The following is a 22,299-nucleotide window of genomic DNA, read 5'->3' as shown; positions in this document are numbered from 1 at the left end:
CAAGAAAGTCCTCGGCTCGGACAGTTTAGGATAATAGAAGTAATAAAAGACCCGAGGCATCAAGGGAATGTCATGCAGATGGAACAAAACTATTACCCCGCATAGCAGCCTAAAAGGAGTTCGGCGCTAATTGATGTAGGGAGATGTGAAAATATTTACAGACGGTGGGAAAGAAGGGATGAATGGGGAAACCAAAGGCCTGCACAAAATTGGTTTTTAAAGAATGACAGGAAGTCGGCTGGTGGTTCGTGTGGCCCATTATAAGCGGAGGGAATGATAATTTGATAATCAGATAAAAAATGGTATGTGGATTTCATCTGGTCTATCTCATCCTCGTTAAATCTGGACTTTGTGGAAGTATACCAGAGCCCGGTGATGGGCACAGGAGATTGTGAATAACTAGCCATCGAAAGTAAAGAAATTGAGAAGGAGCAAAGCACAGATTCAACGAAGGAAAGAAAGAGGACCTTATTGAGAATGATCACCGGTGAAGATGAGGAGGAGAAAGCGTAGCAGAGTGTGCTCGAAGAAGAAAGTACAAGGCGAAGACGACGACAAGCAAATGAAGGTTTATAAACCTCACGACCGACCACCCAGAGTCGTCCGATCAAGGGTTGCACAAAACTAGGATGAAATCTGGCTATGGAATTTGAAAATGTGTCTGTCACATCACTAATGGATATCCGTCGATCACATCAAACATGCGGCGACAGAAGATATGGCACGTGGCAATCAGCTATAGGAGAGTATTAATGAGACTTAATTAAAAAGCATGGTGGCGTGCTCGGCCACAATGCTTAAAGATTTACATAGTTTTTTAGGAATTTAGATGATGTCAGTCGCTATGAAAGGGCACTCATTTAGGAAAGTGTAGAGAAATGAAAAAAATCACTAAGTGTTGTCGTCAATCATTCTGATCGACACAGATGTCTTTATCATACAGCCGAGCGACCGATCCACCATCAAGCTCATGAGGGATAATCGAAGCGGCAATTACACATCCAGGTCAAGCAAAGCGGTGAAGATTAGGTGATCATATTAGGAATTCGAGAATAATGAAAGGAATAGTCGGTCGACGATTAGACCGTCGAGTCAGCGATAAACTTCGATGTTCATTACGTCCAAACAACCATTAGGATATATGAGCCGACCATCATCCAGAGCATAGAGAGTGTTCGATCGACGGAGGTCACCCAAGGCACTACTCGTCCAGTCAGTTGGACTTGCAGCTTCCTTCGACTAGACTTGAGGGAAAAACTTGTGATGCAGTTGTAAAGGGGGCCCACTAAGTGTGGGTCAAAGGGAGGAGAGAGCAGCCGACATGGATATCAAAGTCATGAAGGTCAATGGTAAAGAACCAACGGGCTCACCGGCGGGGGCCGAGCAGAGCTCTCCTACAGTGGCCGATCGTGCATGAACCGCCTGATCGACAAAGGGGTGGTCCAAGCAGAACACCCATGTAGCTAAGATCATCAAGCGCTCATCATGGAGCAAAGGAGCGGTGGGTAGAGCTGTCAGACGGGCCAACCTATGCCGGGGTGGGTCGGCTCGTGGTGGGGCAACCATTTGGCGGGGTGGGGCGAGGCGGGCCGTCAACTTGGTGGGTTGGGAAATTTCCAACCCAACCCAATCCAAGGCGGGTCGCGAGTTTAGCAGGCTAACCCACGGGCCTATCAAATTTTTAAAAAAAAATTAAAAAAAATAGTTCATATCTTCAATGTTTTACTTTGAAAATATTTTATCAATTAAATGTATTCATAAACAAGTATTTTAAATATAAATGAACATAAACAAGTACTTATGTTGGGTCAAAAGTACTATTTTTATTTTTAAATTATAACAAAGAAAGATAATAAACTGACATAAAATTGTGCAACGAAGAGGAATAGTAATTAGGACTCCTGGCTGTTCGTCGAGTAGTTTAGATCAGTGGTACCCTGGCTGTACGTGCGTAAACGAATCAAATAAGAATGTTATCTACTTTTAAGAAGGCCATCTAGTTTGGGTACACACACCAAGCTCTTCATTGTGCATAATGTATGTTTCAGATTTATCCCATAAATGAATCAAATAAGAAGGTCATCTACTTTTAAGATTAATCGACTTTGTGTGCATATATATTTCTATAACTTTTGTCTATCCCACTCAACTTCACAAGTATGAGCTTTTCATAATTAGTATTCCTCTCAACAAAGAAGATAATGAAATACTACAATTTAACCCTTGGTGCTCTCGTAGTTGCAGCATTGGCTATCGATATAAACTACTTACATATGTTTCTCAACCCGCGGGCCAACCCAAGCCCATCGCAGGCCGACCCATGCGAGTCGCGGGCCTAGGCGGGTCGGCCCGCGCCGGACTTGGGTTGATAAAATTCCAACCCAACCCGCTTAAATTGTTTGGCGGGGTAGGCCAACCCGACGGGCCTAACCTAAATTGACGGCTCTAGCGGTGGGACAACCGGAGCATTAGTCCGGTGGAGGTCTGATCGAGCGGAGGTGTCCCTAGCCGAGCGACTTCCTTGCTCGGCCGATTAGTGGGATCACTGACATGTCTCGGGATATCTTTTTGGGAGATAGTACTGCTGACACGAGGCATGGTCAATAGACGGATCATACGATGGAAGCTTCTACTGTTTCATCAGGGATATGTATGCCCTGTTAAGATATAGTGTCAGAGACACTTTCCTGACAGGTCATTTCGTAGGACAAATTAGAGAACTTACCTACGAACAATTGGAGAACGTGCTGATGACCAATAGGAGAACATGCCCATAACTCAAGAAACGTGCACGTTGCCCACCATGACACTATATAAAGGGGGTCCATACACCGGCGGAGATATGCATTATTCATGGTTGTGTCTACTATTGCTCCATTTTTTTTCTCTTTCCGGTGACTGACTTGAGCGTCAGAGGGCCAACGTCGGGGACCTCTTCCTAGGCTCGTCACTGATGTTTCTTGTGCTGTAGAGTAGAGCGGAGTCTACATCTAGTCAATGCAATAACCACATCTCCAGCTTGTCATCTCCATAATTTTCGGGCAGTATTAGATATAATAAGTTTTTGAACTAAAATTGCTATAAGGAAATTTCCTAATATAAATTTTGAAGTAAATAAAAAAATCAAAAGGCACATCTTATTTTTACTTTTTAAATTACAATAAATATTAAACCTTAAACCATAAATCATAATTAAAAAAAAAACCTAGTGGCATAGGGAAGAAAATGAAGAAGAAAAGAAATATCTTCCTTTACTTATTTATTTACCTTAATTGAAAAAAGTGGATATATGTAGTGTAATTTTTTAATTAAAAATGATATATACATCATTTTTTTTATATATATAGTATAATTTTATGAGTTAAAAATGATATATATATCATTTTTTTATATATGGTACTGAAACCAACTCCAACGTGTTGTACAAGTCTTTAAAGAGAATACGTTGGTGCTGATTTTTAAAGACTAGCACATTGGAGTTGATTTTTAAAGACTAGCTTTTACCGTTAATATTGATTTGTATAAACTAGCATCACAGTTGGAGTTGGTTTGTAGAAATTAGCTCCAACGTGCTAGTGTCGGTCTTTAAAGAATTGGTTTGTATAAACTAGTATCACAGTTAGAGTTGGTTTGTAGAAACCAGCTCCGACATGCTAGTGCTTGTCTTCAAAGACCAACACGTTGCAGCTTGTCTTTAAAGATTGGCTCCATTTTTGTGTTGGTTTATAAAAATCACCTTGTATGTAGGAGAGAGAAGAGAGTTGCATACAAATGAGAGAAGGATTAATTTTTTTTTTTTGTCACATCAGATCGTACACATCAGATGTTGCCCATAGATGGTCACATAAAGATGTATAGGGTATCATTCTCTCTCTCTCTCTCTCTCTATATATATATATTACAGAAATTGATATATTACGCGACATGTGTTGTGTGGCTTGTGCACGACAAAGGTCTAGTCATTTGGATTTAATCCAAGTGTCTGAAAGGTGAATTTATAATTTTTTTTGTTATTTTTTTTTAAACTTTAGGTTAAGTTAATTAGATTTTACCTTTAATAAGTACTTCAACTTCGAAATTGATGGGACTTATAGGGTATATATTTAGGATGGGGTTGTTGGTTGCTACTCGGAAAACCTAGAGGTTCCACTGTACAAAAATTTTGTACAAAGGTCTGAACCTTTTCCTAGCTACCATGTGTTCTTTTTAAATTAAATTTTGGATCGCCTGCGGAACTTAACACGTTTGATCCAAAACTTAATCTATTTGTTCTTTAAGGTTTAGACTTGGATCTCCTGCGGAACTTAACACGTTTGATCCAAATCACCTAAGTTATTAATTCCATTAAATATTAATTTCCATAATTGGTTCCCAGTACTGACGTGGCGAGGCACATGACCTTCTTGGATATGGGAACAACCACCACCGACTAGACAAAACCTTTTATGGAAAGCTAATATTTAATTTCCTAAAATAACTTTAGGTCAACCAAAAGGAACAATCAAATCACAAGGAAAAGAAAAATAAAAGAACACAACTTCGAAAAACATATTCGAAATACTAGAATCGTAAGCCTCTTGTATTTGGTATTATTTCCATAAATAACTAGTATGATGCGGAAAGAAAAATTACTAGTTATACCTTATAGAAAAAACCTCTTGATCTTCTACCGTATTCCTCTTCTAACCTCGGACGTTGTGTGGGCAACGATCTTCCGAGATGAGAAACCACCAAAGCACCTTCTTCTCCTTTCTTCAAGTTTCGGCCAAGCACTATGCTTCCAAGAGATGAAGATCTTTTTCCATCAATCAAGCTCCAAGGGATGTAAGCTTTCTCTCCTTCTTCTCCAAGCTAAAATCCGGCCACCACTTGATCTTCAAGGAGGAAGAGAGGTCCGGCCACAAGATGGAGAGAAGAGAAAGGAAGGAGGCCGGCCACACCAAGGAAGAAAAGAGGGAGAAAATAATAGAGGTTGTTCACCATGAAGCCTCCTCTATCCCCTCTTTTATAATCCTTGGTCTTGGCAAATAAGGAAAAATTAATAAAACCTTCCTTAATTCTTTTGCCATGAAAAAGAAAAATTAATTAATTAAAAATTAATTTCCTTTTCCAACTTATTTGGCCGGCCACCTTCAATCCACAAATCAAGGAAAGTTTTAATTAAAACAAAAATTAAAACTTCCTAATTTGTTTCTAGAAATTTATAAAAATTTTTCCAATAATTTTATCCCTTCATGATTGGTTAATAAAAAGGAAATTTTATAAATTAAAATTTTTCTTTTAAACATGTGGATAAAAAGAAAGTTATCTCTAAAAATTAAAATTTCTTTTAATCTACAAATAAGGAAAGATATCAAATCTTTTCTTAATCTTTTGTAGAAACTTATAAAAGAGAATATTTAATTTTAAACTCTCTTTTAAATCATGAACATGATTAAAAAGGAAAGTTTTCTTAAAATTTAAAATCCACCTTTAATCAACAAATAAGGAAAGATTTCAAATTTTAAACTCTCTTTTAAACATGTAGATGATTTACAAATAAGGAAAGATTTTACCAAAAATTAAAACCATCCTTTTAAACTACAAATAAGGAAAGAGATTAATCTCTTCTCTTAATCTTTTGTAGAAAGTTATAAAAGGAAATTTTTAATTTTTAAACTTTCTTTTAAAATCATGATATCCACATAAGAAATAATTTTAATAAAATCCTTTTAATATTCTAGTGGCGGCCACCTAAGCTTGGGACCCAAGCTTTGGCCGACCACCACATGACTTCATCCATTTGGTCGGCCCTAGCTTGGGTTCCAAGCTAGCTTGGCCGGCCCCCTATAGGATGGGTAAGAAGGTGGGTATAGGTGGGTATAAATCTCTATATACTAGAGGCTACGATAGGGACCGAGAGGAGGAATTGGTTTTGGTCTCCCGATGAAATTAAGCATCCCGTGTTCGCCCCGAACACACAACTTAATTTCATCAATAATAATTCATTCCACTAAAGAACTATTATTGAACTACCGCACCAATCCCAAATTACATTTTGGGCTCCTTCTTATTATGAGTGTGTTAGTCTCCCTGTGTTTAAGATAACAAATGTCCACTAATTAAGTAAGTTACTGATAACTCACTTAATTAATATCTAGCTCCAAGAGTAGTACCACTCAACTTCATCGTCATGTCGGACTAAGTCCACCTGCAGGGTTTAACATGACAATCCTTATGAGCTCCTCTTGGGGACATTCTCAACCTAGATCACTAGGACACAGTTTCCTTCTATAATCAACAACACACACTATAAGTGATATTATTTACCAACTTATCGGGCTTATTGATTCATCGAACTAAATCTCACCCATTGATAAATTAAAGAAATAAATATCAAATATATGTGCTTGTTATTATATTAGGATTAAGAGCACACACTTCCATAATAACTGAGGTCTTTGTTTCTTTATAAAATCAGTATAAAAGAAACGACCTCTAATGGTCCTACTCAATACACTCTAAGTGTACTAGTGTAATTATATAGTTAAGATAAATTAATACCTAATTACACTACGACCTTCCAATGGTTTGTTCCTTTCCATTATGGTCGTGAGCTACTGTTTATAATTTATAAGGTACTGATAACATGATCCTCTGTGTGTGACACCACACACCATGTTATCTACAATATAAATTAATTGAATAACTACATTTATCATAAATGTAGACATTTGACCAATGTGATTCTTATTTCTAGATAAATGTTTATACCAAAAGCTAGGCTTTTAGTATACACTCTAACAGGGGTAATAATATTTTTAGTTTTTTTTAACTTAGGATTAAGACAATAATATTTTATACGTACATACTATCGAGGCCTCGATCATCCCATTGCCTACAAATACATAGGAATGAGTCACACACGTACATACTATCGAGGCCTTGATCATCCCATTGCCTACAAATACATAGGAATGAGTCACATAGGTATTATACCCAAAAAAAAAATTATTCATCAATTCATGGAAACTCAATTCTTACTTAAAAAATTGAAAAAAAGTCATCACTACATTATTGTCCGGAGTACATTCTGTCAATGATGAATCTAAGAATTTAAATATGGAGGAACAATCATGATAAACAAGGAACGATATCCTCTATCTCTATCAATGTAACCTTATAATATTAAGGATTTCACCGTCGATGCCCCCGAAACCTGCATTCTGTTGGATAATGTTGTTTAAAACTTATATATATATATATATATATATATATAGTTTAGTGAAAATTATTAAAAATAATTTGAGTTAAATTCCTCTATTGTATAAATTTAATATATATTATAATGATTTTAAATAAATTTAATATATATTATAATAATTTTGATAAAAGTTAGTATAATAATATATTTTTAAAAAAAAATTAGAATACAATATTTTAGTATTTTTAAAACGAGACCCTTTTAACGAAAATAGTCATAAGAATGCTCCTTTTTTTTATTTCTCATAAACAGAGCGGTTGTACCCAATCTTTTACCCTCGCCACTTGCAACTCACGTGTTTAGGTAGGACCCTTCTTTGCTACGAACGCAGAAGAGGCACGCTCGATCCGACCGCCACCCTCCCTCCCCTCTTCTCTCTCACCGCCAGGAAACCCTCGGCGAATTCTTTTCGGCTTCGTCGGAGAACATCGCCGGCGATCAATACAAGGATCCATTTCTCTTTTCCTGAGCAGGCGATGCAGGGCATAGAAGGACCCAGCGCCCGACAGAGAAAACCCAGAAGGCCCGCCCTTTCTCTCAACTCTCAGGTCGGTTCACCTCCTCAGGCCAATTTTCAATCTTTTGCCTACTGCATCCTTCTGCATATTTCTTTCCGTGTGATCCGTTTGTGCTCTTCTTAGCCTCACGACTTCGTGCATCAGATTTAGGGTTTTACTTCTTATTTCCTTCTTTTTCTCTCCTTTCAAGCTGTCAGGGTAGATTTTTTTATTTTGGAGTTTTGTCATGGGAAAGTTATGTAATTTTATTCTGTTTGTTGAATTATTAATTTTTATTTCTATTTAGGATGTGACGGGAGATAGTGCCATGGACGGAATTGAAGGAATGGACGCTGATGAATTGATTGATGATAATGTCGGGGATGAAATTGACGACAGAGTTCCTGAGGTGGGCATGGTGTTCAAAAATCATCAAGAGGTGTCTAGATTCTACAAGCGATATGCTCGCCGGGTGGGGTTTGGCATTGCCATAAGAAGATCTGCCTTCACGGAAGATGGACATTGCTTGTACTTAGAATTGATGTGCTGCAAAGGGGGCCGGAAGCGACCAGAGCCCAAGTATCGGAAGCGCAACTCAGCAAAAACAAATTGTCCAGCTAGGATTAAAGTTAAGCTATGGGGTGATGGGATGCTTCACTTGGTTGTGGCGAACATTGACCACAACCACCCTGTTAGCCCCTCCATGGCAAGGTTCTTGACTTGTTATAAGCAGTTATCAGGCGCTGCCAAGAAGCGTGCTGATCGAAACAATGGAGAGGCTGATGAGCCAAGATTGCCGCCAACTATGCCACTTGATAGATTAAGTGCGCTTGAAGAACTACTCTTTAGCGAGAGTGAGCATAAGAGTTTTGTGGAAAGAGGTAGATTAAAGCTTGGGGAAGGGGATGCTGAAGCCCTTCGTCTTTTTTTCACCCGAATGCAGGCAAAGAATACAAATTTCTTCAATGTCATGGATTTGGATGAGGAAGGGAGTGTGAGAAATGTCTTCTGGGCAGATGCACGGTCAAGGGCTGCACATCAATATTACAATGATGTCGTCATGCTAGATACAACATATGTGACAAATAAATATGATTTGCCTCTTGCTACATTTGTTGGGGTGAACCATCATGGCCAGTTGGTTCTATTGGGTTGCTGCTTGCTATCAGATGACACCATGGAGACATATGTATGGTTGTTTAAGGCATGGATAGCATGTATGTATGGAGAGTTCCCCAAGGCGCTTGTTACTGATCAATCCAAGGGCATTCAGAATGCTGTTGCTCAAGTTCTCCCCAATGTTCGCCATCGCATGTGCCTGTCACAGATAATGAAAAGAGTACCTGAAAAATTAGGTGGGTCAGCAGATTATAGAGCCATTAACAAGGCAATGCAAAAGGCTATCTATGATTCCTTAACAGCTGATGAGTTTGAAGAAGATTGGGCAAGGATGGTTGACATATATGGACTTCAAGGTAATGAATGGATCAGATCATTGTATGAATTCCGGCATTCTTGGGTCCCTGTATATCTAAAAGAAACATTTTGGGCTGGCATGTCTACCACCCAGCGTAATGAGACTATAGTTGCATTTTTTGATGGCCATATTGAAGCAAAGACTTCTTTGAAGCAATTTCTTAGTAAATACGAGATGGCATTACTGGATAAATATGAAAAGGAAGCTCAAGCAGATTTTGAGACATTTCACAAGCGACGACCTTCTGTGTCTAAATTTTACATGGAAGAACAACTTTCCAGAGTATTCACACTTAATATGTTTAAGAAGTTTCAAGATGAGATTGAGGCCATAATGTACTGTCATGCATCGCTGCTCAAGGTAGATGGACCTATATCTACTTTTGATGTCAGGGAATGTATTTTTCTTGATGATGGCAAGAGGACAATGAACAAGAACCATGGAGTTTTATTCAACACAGAAGAGAAGGAGATTCAGTGCATATGCGGTTCGTTTCAGTTTAGAGGGATCTTATGCAGGCATGCCTTGTCTGTGCTCAAGTTGCAGCAAGTGCATGAAATTCCATCCCAGTATGTTATCAACCGGTGGAAAAAGGATTTCAAGCGATTGCATGTTCTAGCTCAATCTTCAGATGATGTCATTGCTAATAATAGAATTGATCGATATGATTACTTATCAATGCGATGTCTTCAACTTGTTGAAGTAGGAGTCTTGTCAGATAAATATCAATTAGCTCTTAGATTAATAAAAGAGATGGAGAAGTTTCTTCTAAGTGATAACACATATGATGATACACAGCCCAAGATTAAGCCTCGTATTCCTAAAGCAAATCGATTGATCCAGAATCGCAAGCAAAATGTTGGAACTAGTGTGATATCTGAAAATGGAAATGCAGTGCAGCAGCTTGGTGGTCTTATGCAGTTGAATGAGGGACATGTAAGGATTTACTCCAAATTTGATGCATGAATTGCCTGTTAGTAGCATTTATAAATTCTTCTGTCGATTTGTTTAGTGCTAACCTCTTTTGAACCCATCATGAGCAGCCTTCTCTAGGAATCACAAAGGCTACTGATTTTCAAGTTCTTCCAACTCCATATCTTGCCACCCAAATCAGGCCACAACAAAATACAAAACCCACGGTTCTCATTATGTTGTCTTCGTGCTCTACATTAATATTCTGGCAGATTTACCTGGCATCACATACCCTTTTTTGGAAATTATGTTTGCAACAGGAAGGAGGAAATCCAACTGTCTTGCCTCGTAGTCAATTTGGTTTGTCGATGAATGGAAACCAAGCAACAGTTCGACCAGGCATTGTGTATATGTTCCCGGTATGTCTTAAAATATTAATTTCTTCCATGCTACTATCCTATCCCTTGTTAAAAGCTATCTCATGCTAAGTGAATTTTTCTATATATAACTTTTGTGCAAAAGTATGCTCATCAGTTCTAGGTCACTACATATCTATTATAGAAACAAATATCTCAATCTGTTTTTGGTATCCTAAAATAAGTGATTGCTATGTTTTGTTTATGTTAATTTTTCAAATATTCAGTATGACTTCTTATCGAGCTTTAAATGATTTATTGTGTTACAGGGTGGATTTGACCCACAGACATTTGGAAATGGACCTTTGATGCCATGGATCTATCAGCCGGTGCTCCAAGTATAGTTAATTACTTGTCTGTTACTTGCATGAGTGTAATTCACATTGCATTTCTCCTGATAATCTGAAAATATATAGGCTACTCAGAACCCAAAGGATCCTCTGGCACCAGGTCCTCCTAAAAGGAGACGGAAAATATTCCGTGATCAAAAACCTGTGGAATCAACTCAAGATCCAAAAGAAGCACCTGTTGCAACAACTAGTTAATGGGTACAGCACCAAGCTGCAGCTTTAACCCAAGGTATGCAAACAAATCCTGCATAGAGATGGCTCATCGGCTTCACATTGTAGCTAATTATTTGCATCTTAATTTGTGATCACTTAATTCTGAAGTTGTTTATCCATATCACTTCAATCAGGGCTGGCAATTCATCAGTCATGCCATCTCGTTCCATGTCAAGACTCAAAAATGTAAGGACGTGAAACATTGCAAGATTAGTCAAAATTTCTGAAAAAAAATAGATTATTTGATATAACAGTAGGTTACCCTCTGCAAAACCAATTCCTGGGATGCAAACTGAAATATTTTTAAAATGAGAAACATGTCATGTAACTTCTATATCATTGTCTCATCGATAGGATTCAGAATTGTCTGTCCTTTATGAAGAATTTCAAGTTGAGTACACATCACAATATTCTCTGGTTCTCTTGTGATATTCTGTCAGACATCACATACACTCTCCTTGTAGTGACATTGTAACAGTTTGAATAGTTTTTATTGTGTACTGTAGGATGGTGGCGAAGCAGATCAAATCAGAGCACACAAAGATATTGGTTGAGCTTGCTGTAGAGAACAATTCATTCCAGCTTGAAGGCACAACTGAGCATTTGCCACTCTACAATCTGCAATACCATTCCCTCTATGATGCTCCTTTGTAGTTGCTTTTGTGAAGGATTAAGCATTTCAACATTTTCCATGCAAATCTCTGTAGAGTTCTTTGTTTATCCACGGTAACGAGTACCCAAGTGGCCTATCTTTGCAGTTATATAAGTGTTATTTTTCGAATTAGGCACCTCAATGATGTATCTCATTGACTGTGATTCGATGCCTTGTAATGACAACATTATTATTTGTAGATCTCCATGTGTGAATAGAAACTTCTTACCACCCCAAACCTCTGATGTAAATTGTCAAGCATGTTGATTTCTTCCCTAGCATTTCAAGCTTTATCCCTTGAGACGAACAGGGTTGATTCTCGTGAAACTTTCATGTTCTTGTGGTACAAGCCATCGTTGTCTGTTTTCATTTCAGTAGGTCTTGGTCGGTTTGCTAATTCAGATGTTTTAGAACAATTGCATTTTCTTATTTTGGATCTTTCTTTTCCATTAATTACATGCTCAAGTCTTTTGTAAGATACTTTCACCCTTAACTCCCTTTCAATTAAGTTTTTAGCTATAATTTGCGTCAGTTCAGTTGCAGCATCTTCTTTCACAGCAACTCTCTCCAACTGAATGCTTGTTTTCAATCTCTTGATTTCTCCATGTTTATTTTCATCTGGGATTCTTACAGGTAAGTCCATAGAATAAGGGTACACCAAGCTTCCCTCAATGCAGATAAATTTTATTATTTTTGAAATTAAATTAATTTAATAAAAACTTATCAATATTTATTTTCAAATAAATTTCTACGCCTTGATATTTATGAATCAAAGTGTTCAAAAAATAAAGTTATTTAGAAATATATTTAAAACTAAATTTATTATGATATGCATACGTTTATAATATTATTTCTATTTATTATTCGAATCTCACGATCGAACTGAATAAGCATCATCCAGCTCCGTTTAACTCAACTCGAGTTAGCTGAACTTATTTGGCTCGACATGATTCTGCAAGAGCACTGCGAAGGTTTCCATCGCTGGTGAGCGGAATCCTCTAGAAGCTGCCCTTTCTTCGTCGTCGATTCCTCGCTTCGTCTTCAGTCGGAGCCGCCGAGTTGCTTACCGATTGTTCCTTGATCAAGAGGTTTCTTGGAGGTTAGGATCGGGTAAGATGTTTCTCGAATCCATTCCTTTCTCGTTCATCCGCCCTTTCAACAGATCGGTAACTTGCTAACTCATCGGATCAGGTTGTTGAAGTTGGATATCACTTTTCCATGGGAATTTTTAATCGTAGTTGATGTTAGGGTTTGTGGGAACTTCGATTCGATTTTTATTTTTAATCGTAATTACTGTTCGTAGTCATGGAGAAAGATAAATCAGCCGGCGACGAGAGCAGTGGTTTTGGCGGTTTGCCGCCGCCTTCGCCATCTCGGTACGGCGCATTCGCAACTGCTTTGACTTCGAGCAGCTTTCCTGCCAAGGCTGGTGCGTCTTCTTCGTCTTCTAATCCCAGTGACGATCGTGATGATAGGCAGTTCAGTCATGACATCAAGCGAATGCCTGATTTTCCTCGGAGAAGCAACGGCCACCGGCGAGCTCACTCAGAGATATTGAGCCTCCCAGATGACATTAGCTTTGACAGTGACCTAGGCATTGTAGGGGCCGGAGAGGGCCCATCGTTGTCAGAAGAGACTGACGAAGATTTGATCTCTATGTATCTTGATATGGACAAGATAGCTTCATCATCTGCGTCCTCAGTATTGGATCTGCTAGAGAGCGAAACTTTGGCCACTGCATCTGTGGGTGCTAATGCTGAGAATGTGGCTGAAACTTCTAGCGAGAGGCCAAGGATTAGGCATCAACATAGCCAATCATTTGATGGATCTACCACTATCAAGCGAGAGATATTGGCATCAGGTGCGGGTGGAATGTCGTTGGTTGAGGAAAAGAAGGCCATTTCAGCTGCCAAACTTGCTGAACTTGCTCTTGTGGATCCAAAGCGAGCAAAGAGGTTTGATATGTAGCATGCCACTTTTCTAAATTCTATTTGAAAGCCAAAATTTACTCAAGTGTTTTTGCGCATTACCTAATGTTTCCTCCAACGTGTCAAATGGACAAGGCTTTAAGAAAAAAACAAAGTACATTAGTGTTTTCTGATGAATGTCAATGTAGGCAGACTAATGCTGATTGTTGTCCTGAAATGAAGTTAACACTTGTGTTAAATAGCAAGGAATCAAAGACAAGGACATATTTTCTAATCTATCTATTCAAAAATGAAAATTTTGTCTACAGGTGAACTAAATGAGGTGGAACATTACTTCATCATAGTGGACTCACAAACTTGCTGTTTGTAACATTTACAAAAAGATCTCATTGTTACTTTGCAATGATTTTGTAATTTAAAATAGAAAACCTGAGATAAATGAGAAAAAGAATTCCTACTCTCCTTCTAGTTCAGATTTTTAGTCATGCTCAAAATATCTTGAAATTCTCTTGCATCCTTGTTTCACTACATTTATCATTTTACTTCCAAATTTCATCTCAAGAAGGATTCTGTTTGTTCCTTTAGTTGAAGGAAAATTAGGCAGGCCATCCAATTCTATGAGATGGGTTGATGTTGGAAAGATTCATTTGGACGCACTTGTTGAGTTTTACTTTGGGACTAGTTCATTAAAATTCCGGCCAAGAGTTGTTTACTATGTTTCTTTGTGGAACGCTTGTTTGTTTTTTTAATTTTGTTTTGTATTCCTTCTGTAGGTATGCTCATGGTTTCTATAACTGTGTGGTTTAGGTTTTTTCAGTTCCAGAAAAATTCTCCTAGTGAATTAATGTTTTTTTAGTCTGGTTAATTTGGTCCCAGTAGTAGACATGTAAACGAAGAACAAGTAGTAAACTGATGAAAATCAGATTACGGGTTCCTGGTTGTTTTGGTAGGTGTAATTCTTAGTCATCTGTTATCAGAGGAGTTGCCTCTTGACAAAAGTATACAAATGGAGAAGGGTCTTGTTTGATTTAGAAATGTGTTTTCTTGTTTATCTTTATCCATTTTTTCTACAACTCTGATATCTTTGCAAGCATTTGGTTTTAAAGTTGTATTTGTTGGGATTTTCTTATTACAACTGAAACACTACTCTCATTGTGTCCTTATGGGTAAGGAATTAATTGGGAAATTTTATTTAGAGTGTTTTAGCAAATTTACTTGGTTTTCTGTTAGCGAATTACTAGATGTAGCATGACAGTTTTATACATCGGGATGATTACTTAACTCTGCTTCAATATTCTGTTAAGTCCATAAAGCTTTTAAAGACAGTACTAATTCTGCGCGAACATCTTATGTAGATCATCTCCAAAGGTGGTTTTATATTTTTCTAATTTCCTATTACGCTCTGGTAAAATCTCTTATCTAAGAAATTTGTTAAAATATTTGATAGAGTCTGGGCCAATAGACAGTCAGCTGCTAGGTCAAAAGAAAGGAAGATGCGGTACATTTCAGAACTGGAGCGGAAAATAATGACCCTACAGACAGAAGCTACAACTTTATCAGCTCAGTTAACCATGTTACAGGTACGTATGCGTTCTTATTTAATTTATTGAAATTGAAATTTTGGATCACCTAAGAACTAAACTTTTTGGTCCATGTTGCACTACCAAGTATCTCTTTCTAAATGGGAGTAATGATGGTTGTCAAAATTGATATAGCCATAGGATGGTCATAATATCTATGTATTTATTGTATCATATCTCTGGGATTATTGAAATCAGAGTAATTATGGGCAAAAAAATCAAAGAAGAGAAAATTAAATCAATTTTAAATATATATTGTTTGATTAAAAATCAAACTAACACCAGCATTTTATATAAAATTTGAATAGTAACACAAAATATATCATTGTGATAAAATTATGTTAACAAAATTAATAAAATTATAGTAGTAACACAAAATATATTATCATGATGTCATATTATGATTATCAGGTCAATAATGTTCTGTTATTATTATAATTTATTAAAAATAACTAATAAGGTCATATTTATTATGGTTTCGGTCCCCATCAAACCGGGTCAAGGGGTAATCAGCCCGTTGGCTTAGTTAAGGTTTGGACCTGGCCTGTGGGCTGGTCTACTTTGCGCTATCTTAGCTGAGGAGCAGTTCAGAGTAGAGGCTGATTCTAGAACCATAGGAATACAACATGACATAGGCAATTTGACCACCAAATTGATTTATCATCTTCTCACCTTCATGATTTAAGCCAATATCCTTTAAAAAACACTTGGTTGAGGGAAATAAGAAGTAGCTTTATGAAAGGCAACACATCTAAAGACAAAGATTAATGTGCTTTTGAATCCATACACTTTTTTCCATTGCTTCATGCATAATAACTGATGAAAATACATTTTTTTATAGCCTTCGCTTCTAGCTTTCTTTGCTTAAAAGTCAGACACATTAATGCATAGAGAACCAAATGCCTTACAAATGTTTGACACTTAGAACCCAATGGTAAGGCAACTTCATTTTTATTAAACTAGAGAATTCAATTTTTCTTATTTCTGAAAGCTTATGTGCTAAAATTAGTAAGGATACATAAATTTTTTCTTAACATCTGAAAGTTTTCATAAAATGTCTAATTTTTTTCTGTCACAATTTTATCGTGGTGTATACACATAGGTAAATCTCTTCTAAGGCCTTGTTCCTTGTCAAATGATAAGAACCTGTTCAAGGTCAATTCAACATTGTTATCACTTCACAATTTTCTTTTCTTATTTTATGTTACAATTTTAATGGTCATCCTGAACTCTTGAAATTCAGATATTTTTTTCCTTAACAGAATATGTTCAAGTGTATCTTGTGAAACATTTACAAATAGAAGCATATTTCAAGAACCAAATGAGGAGTTTGTCTTGGACCCACTAAATCTTTGTGATTAAGGTTCAACAAGACCTTACATCTTAAAAGAAAATGTCCAAACAATTTCCAATGTGCTTTTCCATATTAACAATTTTTACATAATGTCATAACTAAAAAGAGAAAGATTGGGAAGCTTGCAAACCAGATTCTTGACCATTATTGTCTTCAAGTTGTTCATATCAACACTATGAAGTTTTGCATCTCAAATAGTTGCAACTTCTTTTTTGGGCATCTTCTCAATATAATAACTATGTGCTTATAGAACTTACAAGTCCACCAAATTGGACGACGGAAAGGATGTTCACCTTCTCAACTTTCTTGAGTGACTCCAATCTTTTTTGGTTCAAAAAGAACATGATGATTTATGCTCATTGTCTTAGTCATGGAAAATAGATTTTTCTTTATACCTACACATGATATGCACTCCTAAGATTACTAATCATTTGATTGGACTATGACACTTGATGGATTGTATTATTTAACATGGCCATTGCATCATTCTCTTCATAAGAATGAATGCTAGTAAACTTTGAATCATCATCAGTCAGTGGGCATTATATCTGAAATTAACAATCCATCAACAATAAGATTGTTGTTTGTGACATTTACTTGAGTTTAACTCGTCAATTTCCTTTTATATGAACAGCTTTGCCACAATGATAACACTTGATCTTATTTTTGTTGCCGCCTTTCTTAGAAGAAAGTTCCTTTTTGTCAACATTCTTCTTATCATTCCATTCATTATGCAGAAAAAAGGGCTTCTCTTTCACCACCTTCAGGTGAATTGCCCATCATTTAGTGAGATAATGATTCTTGAGAAGTAATAAGATTCTCCAACTCTACCAAAGTTTTTATTTTTGACATCCTTCAAGTGGACTTGATAAAGGATGAATACCCATTCAAAGAGCATAAGTCATATGTTGCTTCATCCTTTTATAGATATAGTTTCTTCTTGATCCAAAAGTTAATTCACCGTGCATTACTTTTTAACCTTCAATAAATGTTGAGAAATTGACATGTTACCTTAATTTGTGTTAGCCAAATCATTCTCCAAATATTGCACATCAGCAAATTATTCTTATTGAGCAGTCCATCAATTGCACCTAATAATCTGTTCAAAGAGATCATGGGAGATCTATCTCTTTAGCACAAATATGCCTTTTCATTTGATTATTTCACCTTTTTAGCATATTTGGGTAGTCACCTTAAGGTTCCTTGGTTGTATGGTCGCCAACCACATTCCATAGGTCTTCACTAATAAGATATGATTCCATGAAACTTAAATCTTTTAATTGAATTGATTGAGAATTTCCATTCAAAGTCCACCAACATGGTCATTGAAATTTAGTCTTTGTCGAGTGTCTTCTTTTCTTTTCTGAGATCTTAAAAGAAAACTTCCACTGCCCTTGTGGTTTTGATATCTTTTGAAGAAAAGTAATACTTCTGTGTTCTTTTTTTAAATACTGGTAATTAATTATATTTTACTTTCTAAAGTTCATAATCAGGTAGTTCAATGAGCAACATTGTCTGCTTGGCATGTGTGTAAGGGTGACACGTGAACAATGAGTTTGTGTTTGTCTATGCACTCTGCATGAGTCAATACCTTGGCAAGGGATTGTTGTGCTTTTTTTGGCATGGAAAATTATCATTTCTGTGTCTGAAGCATGATTCAAGAAGGGACTTCAGAATGTGTTGCCGACAACCTTTCTCTGCATTGTTTACAACGGAGGCAGAGATGGAGAGAGCAGAGCAAGCTATTGCCATCGGGCGAGATAAATATCTATGAGATTCTCTGCAAGGAAGAAACTTTCCCATCACATTTTTAGAAAGACCAAAGAAGTCAGAATAGCAATACTTAAGTTGATGGAAGGCTTAGTTAAGCAGTTTTTTTTTTCTAAAATTAATTCTGTCTATTTTTTTTATGAATTAATTAATTCTGTCTATTGCTACTATAGATAGTGAACTAGATTTTGTCTTGCAAATCAAGCATGCATTTAGTTTATAGAACTTTGCACCACGTGAATTGGCATTAAAAGTAGTTCACCATTTTCTTATCAGATTCTGCTTGCAATTAGTTCACAATCTTTTTCTTTTATTCACTTGAAGTTATGCTTGCTGGTTTGCTTTGACAGAGAGACAACACTGGTCTGAATTCTGAAAACAACGAACTGAAGCTGCGGGTACAGACCATGGAGCAGCAAGTTCATCTGCAGGATGGTAAGGCTTTTATCTTTGATTTTTAAAATTAATAACTAACCTCTTGGTTAATACTAAACTTCAAAATCTTAAGCTTGTCTTCTAGGGTTTCTTTCTCTATTCCAGCTATTTGTTTTTTTTAAAGATCACAGTTGAGATATAGGATTTCTTATTCTTACTGATAATTAGAAGAAAAATTGCTTATATAAAATCCAAATCTCACCACTTAATACTAAAATAACAGTATAGCTATTGTTTCTAATACTCCCCTCTAAGTTGGAATGCAACTCTCTACCATGCCTAAATTGTTGCACAAACTTATTCAAGTTTCATTAAGTAGCTTGGTAAGAATGCCAAAAATTTGTCCTTTGAAAGTGGGGCTTATAGAAAAAGGCTTGCCTTGGCTTCGAAAGGAAGTGATGCTCAAGGGAACACCACTAGAATTAAATGAGATCATAGCACTGTAAAGTGTGGTTTGGGTAGCAACCTCTATGGTAGGATGTCAATATGACAAAGCTCTGTGCAACAACAAATCTCTTAGTAGCAAGGAAGGAACTCTAGGGAAGATGATTACAAGTGGTGGTTGAACTTCAAATGAGTTAGTGGAAGAAATTGAAGTTTGGAAGCTGGTGGAGAAGATGGTTGAGGGGAGGCCTTCTAATTATTCACATTATTTTGTGAAATTGAATAATATCTGAAAGCAATTAGGTGTGACACCAATGATAAATAGGTTGAGATGATACATACTAGTTCAAAAACAATCAATCTATTCTATAGTTATAATAGTAATATAGGGTTAAGGAATGGAGGGAGGCTAAAGAAAAGATTAGTCAATATAATAAAAATAATTTAATAAATTTGAATATTATCAGTTATAACCTATATAGAGGTCAATGAACGCATAAGTTCGCATAGGGGTCCCGGGGAAGGGTCGTACAATAGACTCTTCCCATGCTCCCGTATTGGCGGGAGTTTAGTGCACCGAGCTGCTCTTTTAACCTTATATAGAGGTCAATGAAGGCATAAGTTCATACAAACAACTTGAACTAGTTGAGACAAGCATAAATCCATTATGATGGTGGTACTTCTTGTAGATCTTAAACTATTATAAGGTATGTAGTACTTTATAAATCCTAAACCCACTATACATAACTAACTATTTATAATAAGTTTAATGCTTCCCTCAGCATAGATTCTATGTGTTCACCTTGTTGCGTAAACTACAAAACATTTTGCAAATTGAAAAATAAAAGTACGACATCAAAACAGGTAGGTGTCAGTTCCTTTGATCTCAATAATGTTAATAGGGAGAGGATGAAGCAGTCAGTTTCTCCTTGAGGCAGCATTGACAATGGAAGATTGGCGAATGAAAGGGAGGAGGAAAACACTCAATGAAGGCCTTGGAAAACACTCAATGTGGGTCCTGGGACCGAAAAAATTTACTGTTTTGTGGGAGACAATGAGCACAGGAAGAATAAGATGAGATCTGGAGTGAAGATGGACATCACAACTTATTCCTCTGCTTAACGGCAAAGAATTAAGTATTGTTCAGGTGAAGGTCTTCACAGGCTTTTAATACAATGCAGGATAAGTTAGGAGACTGACTAAACAACAGTTTGCAAGAAGCATGCATTTGCTTGATGTGGGCCTGATGTTGGAGCTTTAATGTGGCAACAAGGAAAAAAGAGGCGAGTGTAGTGCCTTCACCTTTACTGGCATGTTTTTTTTTAGCAACAAACTCAAATTGGGAAGTCATTAGTCATCCATCGTGGATAAGAGGCAAGGAGGAAGAGGTCGCAAGGAGATTTATGGAAATCTGGTGTATTAGCATGAGAAATGGAATCCATCTTGACGGGAACTGCCAGAACAAGCGAGCAGTCATGGGATGGATAGGAATCCATCATCTGCTGGCTCATGTCACTTTGTGTGAGTAGCTTAAGTGAGATAGAAGCAAGCACGGCGAGGACTCAAGATGGACGCGCAATGTGATGTCCGCAGAAAGGTTGATGGATGAGAGGAGCAATTGCTGACATCTGCAGCCTCCATCTAGGTGGATTATTTTAGAAAACCTATCGATGAAAGTGGCAAGAGAATAATATCATATTGATTGCTATTTTATGTGTAGGACTCTATGAATTCTAAATGCAAAACATCATCTAATATGGGAGTAAATCTACTATAAATATCTAATGACTCATAACACCTTCAACATGTACTAACCAGTTGAAATTAAACGGTTGGGGCTTTGATCAAACTGGTTTTGGGTACTAATTATGAAGGAGGTCCTCTCCATCAGATCGGTTGAACTAGTCCATCCCTTTTGATTTTCAATATAGTTGATTTTTCCTTAGTTCCCATAATGTATTTTCTAACTCATAAATCTATGATATATATTCAAATTTCTTTGTGCAGCACTAAATGAAACGCTGAGGGACGAGGTTCAACGTCTGAAACTTGCAACCGGGACTGCAGCTGCTAACAGTGGGCAGATGGTAAATTACGGGCAATCTTCTTTCGGAGTCAACCAGCAGTATTACCACAAAACTCCTCCATCACAATCTCTCATGGCTGCCCACCAACTTCAGCAACTTCACTTGCATTCGCAGCAACAACGTCCACAGCAGTATCAGGGAGCACCATTGCAGAGGCAACCGTCTGCCGAGATTAAACCAAGGTTTATGGCTTCTCAAACCCAAAAGGAAGGGACTTCAGATAACAGCAATGGCGCTCCACAGGGATGAATGAGAGAGAACATTGATTTCGCTTTGAGCTTCGATTTCTTTCATGTGCCTGCATTGGCATGCTTGCTTTTAGTTAGCCATTCGATAATTGAGGAAGTTGAACCTCCTGGATGCTACTCTCTCTCTCTCTTTTTTTTTGTAGTTTATCTTTGTAGAGTGTTTTATTAGTTCGGATAAAAGTTTACTTGTGGTAGGTTATTCAAAGGCCTTGTGGTAGGTTATTCAAAGGCTTGTTGGTTAGGCCATTCGTATCATGATCAAGTGGCGAGTTGGATGTTCATGGATACAAGAAATAATTGTCATCTTTTTCTTAATTTTTTGTTTTTTTTTAGTTTTCATTGCGGGATGTTAGGAACACTACATTGACCTACACTTTCTAAAGATAGGAATCACAGCAAAAAAAAAAAGCATAAAGGTCTAGAGAAATTTTACAGGCAAATGTTTGTTTATAGTGGGAAAAGGTGACTGTGTTTGCCCTCAACCCTCTGTTAATTTGTTTTAGGGTTAATACGAAGGTAAATGTTTAACTATGATTGCATAAAAGATTTTTGGAAATATAATATTTTTTCATTTTTATTTTTTGATCTCTGATAGTTAATACATGAATTCAGTGCAGTTATTTTTTTTAATATAAAACTTAGTCTTTATTTAATGTAGCATAATGCTAAAGTGACGCTAAAATTTAGCATATGTTAATATTGTTTAGTTTATTAAACATTAAGTTGCCAATTTTATTTTATGCGTATTGTTAA

At 36.9% G+C, this 22,299-nt stretch overlaps 2 protein-coding genes across 7 annotated transcripts; both read left to right on the top strand.

Annotated features, from left to right (window-relative positions):
- Positions 1-7,552: 7,552 nt before the first annotated feature.
- Positions 7,553-11,998, top strand: LOC121971868 (protein FAR1-RELATED SEQUENCE 6-like). 4 transcript variants are annotated; one of them, XR_006109269.1, is made up of 8 exons: positions 7,554-7,791; positions 8,048-10,153; positions 10,261-10,356; positions 10,450-10,548; positions 10,815-10,883; positions 10,962-11,124; positions 11,243-11,294; positions 11,615-11,998. XR_006109269.1 is itself a non-coding variant. In XM_042523352.1 (7 exons), exons 1-6 carry the CDS (start codon positions 7,720-7,722, stop codon positions 11,088-11,090), a joined length of 2,571 nt encoding a protein of 856 aa, XP_042379286.1. In that variant the 5' UTR covers positions 7,554-7,719; the 3' UTR covers positions 11,091-11,124; positions 11,615-11,998. The 4 variants fall into 4 exon arrangements, 3 of the variants coding, with proteins under 3 accessions (XP_042379285.1, XP_042379286.1, XP_042379287.1); XM_042523352.1 differs by lacking the exon at positions 11,243-11,294; XM_042523353.1 differs by lacking the exon at positions 11,243-11,294 and having other exon boundaries at positions 11,596-11,998.
- A 676-nt stretch (positions 11,999-12,674) lies between these two features.
- LOC121971867 (probable transcription factor PosF21) lies at positions 12,675-21,861 on the top strand. Of its 3 annotated transcripts, XM_042523350.1 has the most exons (6): positions 12,675-12,870; positions 13,064-13,136; positions 13,236-13,715; positions 15,136-15,268; positions 18,743-18,827; positions 21,219-21,861. In XM_042523350.1, exons 2-6 carry the CDS (start codon positions 13,066-13,068, stop codon positions 21,545-21,547), a joined length of 1,098 nt encoding a protein of 365 aa, XP_042379284.1. In that variant the 5' UTR covers positions 12,675-12,870; positions 13,064-13,065; the 3' UTR covers positions 21,548-21,861. The 3 variants fall into 3 exon arrangements, with proteins under 3 accessions (XP_042379284.1, XP_042379282.1, XP_042379283.1); XM_042523348.1 differs by having other exon boundaries at positions 13,064-13,715; XM_042523349.1 differs by lacking the exon at positions 12,675-12,870 and having other exon boundaries at positions 13,045-13,715.
- The last annotated feature ends 438 nt before the right edge of the window (positions 21,862-22,299 follow it).

This window comes from Zingiber officinale, chromosome 4A (genome assembly GCF_018446385.1).
Source record: "Zingiber officinale cultivar Zhangliang chromosome 4A, Zo_v1.1, whole genome shotgun sequence".
Lineage (NCBI taxonomy): Eukaryota > Viridiplantae > Streptophyta > Magnoliopsida > Zingiberales > Zingiberaceae > Zingiber > Zingiber officinale.
Note: the sequence above shows the minus strand (reverse complement) of the source record. Positions and strands in the feature narration are given on the sequence as shown.